This window comes from Aplysia californica, unplaced genomic scaffold, assembly GCF_000002075.1.
Source record: "Aplysia californica isolate F4 #8 unplaced genomic scaffold, AplCal3.0 scaffold00319, whole genome shotgun sequence".
In the NCBI taxonomy this organism is placed as follows: Eukaryota; Metazoa; Mollusca; class Gastropoda; order Aplysiida; family Aplysiidae; genus Aplysia; species Aplysia californica.
In genome coordinates this window covers 874,393-879,392 of record NW_004797589.1, presented here as the reverse complement: position 1 = coordinate 879,392, position 5,000 = coordinate 874,393, and the positions used below count along the sequence as shown (strand labels likewise).

Below are 5,000 nucleotides of genomic sequence, written 5' to 3'. Positions count from 1 at the left end.
ATATGCAGTTCCTTTTATTTTTCCTGACAAATCAGAGGTCTCCTTTGGCAGAAACCAACGCATATGGTGTCTTTTTTATTTTGACATCTGGGCATTGCATTCTGCATAACAAAGAAAGTTTTGGATTGGAACCCACAGGGTAAGAGATCAAGGGGAAGACCACGTGGAACCTGGAGAAGAATGACAGAAATCGATGTACAGAAAAGTGGGAAGACATGGAATAACATCAAGAGGCTAGCCCAGGATAGAGAAAGGTGAAAGGTGTTTGTCTGTGGCCCATAGAGTTACCCCCTTTTAAACTAGAGTCGGTACGAGGTCACGTGACACAGAAACTTTTGAGTTTGTTGGCGGCCAATTTTAATGCGGCTAAAAAGTTTGTTTACATGTGAGTGGGCGTGTCTCTGCTCTTACGTGTTTTATTTGATTCTAACGTGTGTTTTAATCCAAAGTGATTCTCTTAAAGGAGCAAGCATGTGAAAACTCTAGTCCCTTTCTGGATTAACGTCTGATAGGTTCCAATCGAGTTCGAGTATACATTATAGGCTATATACACAGCTGCTTGGAGCTGTGATTAGAAAGCACAGCTGAGTATGAATTATCTCTAGATCTAGACCTATATGTAGATTTTCTAGATCTAGATTTGATACATCTAGACCAGGAAAAGCACGAGTGACGACCTAAATACGGCAAGACAAGACAATTTAAATCAATGAACCAATATTTGACGTACAACTGTACCCTGGTTTCTAACACAGATAGTTCTGTTTTCACTATATGTAATGTTGAAGCCCAGGACAGTCCTACATACTTTTGCAATGGGAATGGGAGTAAGAAAAAAAAAAAAAGCATCACTTTTGAAACTAAACTTAAAATGGATGCCAAAAAAAGGGGGAATAAAAATCAATCTTTCATCGGCTCAAACTCATAGAATTATAGACATGATGACAAAAAACGCTCACGTTTGCGAGACTTCTTCATTGAAACCTTGGATTTGGCTAAAAGAACATCAGACCCAAACCAATATATGCTGGATACTTGGTGTGCTGTAATCAACTGCTCATGACCTGAAACTGAAATAGAGTCATCTTTTAAAAGCTGAAAAAAAAGAAGATAAGCAACTAATGATCTTACCACAGACAGGAAAGGCTTGTTCAAGATATCGATGTTTTCTCGCTCGAAGACCATCAGTTCCGCTGCTTTCCGCTTTGCACTGATGCTGATGGGGGTGACAACTCGATTCTTCCTGTAATTTATTTTAAAAAACAAAACAAAAGCAGGATTGGTCAAAATAAACTTACAAAAAAGCCTTTAAAAAAAGGTATCTTTTCTTTTTTAGGTAAGTGTTTTACAGCGCTCGCAACTGCATATAAGGCTAAGGTCATATGAGTGCGCCGGACACATTAAACATTTTCAGTTGGAGGGAAATTTTGAATTTTGCCTGGGTGGCGGCCAAAGCCTACTCTTATCGATTTTGGACCACCAAGGGATCTTTAACATGTGCAACTAGATCTTGCACACGGGACCTCCAAGATTTTTCGCCCTTGTCCGAGAAGGCTAGGTATAGATCTTTTCTACCCGAAGATCAGGGGTGTGACTGAAAAACAGCTGTAAGAAGAAGCCACGCAGCAGCAGTGGAAAAGGCGCAGAAAGAGTCAGAAGCCCAGATGAGGGGGCAAGGGAGGTGAGAGGTGGGGGCAGAAAGTGGAGACGAAAGCAGATGACAGAATATTGCTAGAGAAAGCAAGAAAGGAGTTGGAAAGGAGACTATTTTAGAGAAGAAATTTTTTTTGTCGCCACCTGATTCGAGCGCGGGACCTTGATTTGAGAGGCGAACACCTTTTAACCTTTAGGCCACCAGAGCCCTCAGCGTGGCTATTCTCACCCGGTGAGAAACAAGACCTGTTTTTCCTAATTTCAGAATACTGTCGGTATTTTTTTACTTTCCCTCCCGTCTCACACTCAGCTACCAGTTGTCTATTTTCTACTAAATATTGATGCGCAGAACACGAATATCAACTTCATTTCCGTCGCAAATTAATAGTATTTGAAATATTTGATTGTTTTTAACCGAGATAGACGTGCTTTAGACCAATCAGGGGGTTCCAGGGGGGAATGCCCCACTGGGGTAAAAGAAAATCTGGGGGGTTACAGGGGGGCATGCCCCCTCTGTTTTTACCCATAATTTGATATTTTACAGTTAGATTTGAAATTGTCTTGAAAATAATTGATTTGCGACAGTTTTAGTGGCTTTATGTGTGATCTGCAGCAAACAGTACTGCAGTTTGACCCCTGAAACAGTGCATCTGTGTGCGGGAGTGAAAGTAAAAATCTACCATACTGTCTATAGGTGTGGATGATCAAATTGACAAAAACAAATTTAAAAAATTATGTTATCTGTTATAATAATTAAACAGTTATAAATAGCACAAAAAGAAACGAGAATCTAGACTTATTTTGTCGTAAAGATGCTACGGCTGTTTCACTTTTTGAATCGAGCCGAACTACATCGGTCGCCATTTTGTTTTGCCTGGAAGTTCTCCATACTCCTCTCTTCCACACCCCCCCCCCTCCCACCTCTCTCTCATTACATTTTATTTTCACCCCGAGTGAGAATAACGACATCCTATCTCTAGAAATCTAGAATCTAGAGATAGATCTAGCTAGATCTCGCCGTGTTAGTTTTTTTTTTGTATACACCAATTTGTGTTATCTTTAATAAACAATCTCGTTCCATAAAGTCACCTTCTCCTCAAAGTGTAGGCATAACATTTCACATGGTGCATAGATACAAGGATACATTTATTTTTGTGATGATTTTAAGGGGGAGGGGGGGGGGCTGCACAATCATGTGTTCAGCCCCCCTCCTATAGATCTAGACTATGTCTCCTTCAAGGAGTTCCACGAGAAAGAATAAAAAGAGGAGGCGGCAAAGAAAAGGGCACAGGAAGAAGGGAAGGCAGAGAGATAATGAGGAAGAGGGAGGAAAAGATGAAGATGGAAGAAAAGGAAAGGAAGCGCCTGGAGCCTGGAGAGAGGACAAAATAAAGCCGAAATCATGGAAGAGTAGTTCTAGAATCTAGAGGAAGGAGGCAGCAATGAAAGGGAAGGGCAATAACACCTCACCCGTATCGAAGTAATCCTGGCACCCTACGGTATCGAATGTAAAACTGGAGCGCTTGTGTCAATCTCATTCTGCTGTTAAAACCCTTGACAAGGGCACACCAACAACGTCTCAGAAGATCGAAAGTAGGCCTGCAATTCTCATTCCCTCATCAAAACGGAAGGAAGTTGATGAAACCGGAAAATGCGGGCCAGAATGAACTTGACCTCTATGTTTGCATTAGAAAACGAAAGTGCAGGCAAAACAAAACAACAATATCGTCTTTTCTCGCGAGATCTTAATCAATCAAAATGGCAGTAGATCGATAAGCTCGTTCTGATGGAGCCAGCTCCAGAGATTGGAGAGTGATGGGTTTCATCGACTTTTCAAGTTGAAGTGGTGGATGTAAAATTATGATATTGATATTTATGCGCCAGTTTTTATCAGGTCATAGGTATATTTCAGTTGAAAGGATATATTTGGTTTGACCATTGACAGTCCACACAAGAGTAAGAGGTCTGGACGTCGTTTTTGTTGTCAGTCATCATAGCCAAAGCTGAGAAGTCAGAGAAGCTGACAAGATAGAGGACCTAAATCTAGAATCTACCTTCTGGACCGCCCTTGGCTTACGGCTATTTGTTTATCTAGATTTCTAGGCTTAAATTCTCTAATTCAATGACTGGTGGCGGTGGTGTATCTTTGCCAGCCAGAGCCTCTAGATCTTAGACTTCAGAGAAGTTTAGTGACTTTACACACCACATCACTTCTTGTGGTGATGGTGCCAGTGCCTGTATAATTATTCAGCCAGGAATAGGAGGAAGATGTTCTCTACAGTGTAGATCTAGATCTAGATACAGGAGTTTAAATTCTGAATTTTAAAAATCACACCAATGCACATGCAATAGTTGGGCTTTCCTGCTTGCAAAATGACTGATGACTCGACTCTTGAGCAAAGATAGAAAGGCTTTTGAGTTGATTTTTTATGGACTGGGCTGTTGTGTGTATAGATCTAGTGTATCTTTAGTCAAGCCGTTTGATCTCTCTTCCCCAGTCCTACTGCAACAATCTGAGTGCATGAACATGAGACGATGTTTTTTGTTTCGTCCAATCAACTCACAGGGGGTTTCAGAATTGCAGCCTCACTCCTTTTTTTATGATACGTATACGATCATACGGTGTCGGTGAGGAGATGGAAAGTTCCTGTTACTGTTTGTTGTCATTGTGCTTGGCAGAGGGATTTCTGTGGCTGACACTGGTCCAGTCAGCTTTTACGTCTCAAGTGAACTGAGCTACCACAAAGTGTGTGGATTAGATTTAAAAGTTTCTGTAGCTTTCAAATTAACCATGGCAGCGAAATTGTTGTGTTCGAGACTCAAGTTGTTGGCAAGTTTATTCATCATGTCGAGTGTTGTCTTCAGAGGTCTCTGTAAAACGGTGGGGAATGACAGTACTTCAACATCACTTTTGGACTCGGATATTTTTGAAACAGGACCGACCAAAACAGATGTGATGCCGAATGATCAAGGACCCCAAAGTAATGGTAAGAAAGATACATTTTTGGTCGGCGCTATTTGAAACGCCGCATTCTGAATAGCCTCCGTGCTAATCAAAATGCCAAGTTCTGATGAGCCCCGTGCTATTTGAGTACTGTCTGGGTAATCCGCCCCCTTTACCGATTTTGGCCCACATCTTTTGGCAGCTCAACTAATCCACAGTTACTGAAGCGCCATATATACCTATATATATATGATAATGTATGTTTTTTCTTCCTTCAGTGCATTTCTCATAATATGCCTGATTTCTTTCTAGTTGATAGCCAAACTATTTACTAAGTTGTCTGGGTTATCCACCCAGGGTCTGGTCTTATTATTATGCCCACACTAGTCCACACTGATCTCGC

At 41.2% G+C, this 5,000-nt stretch overlaps 1 protein-coding gene across 1 annotated transcript in view; it reads right to left on the bottom strand.

The window, feature by feature from the left end:
- LOC101863037 overlaps positions 1-3,300 on the bottom strand; it is a 4,608-nt gene extending 1,308 nt beyond the window's left edge. The window contains exons 1-2 of the mRNA XM_005102294.3: positions 3,124-3,300; positions 1,132-1,243 (exon numbers count right to left, since the gene is read on the bottom strand). Coding sequence (XP_005102351.1) covers positions 1,132-1,243; positions 3,124-3,191 — 180 coding nt within the window. The 5' untranslated portion in view covers positions 3,192-3,300. The remainder of the gene's footprint in view (positions 1-1,131; positions 1,244-3,123) is intronic.
- Between the last annotated feature and the right edge of the window lie 1,700 nt (positions 3,301-5,000).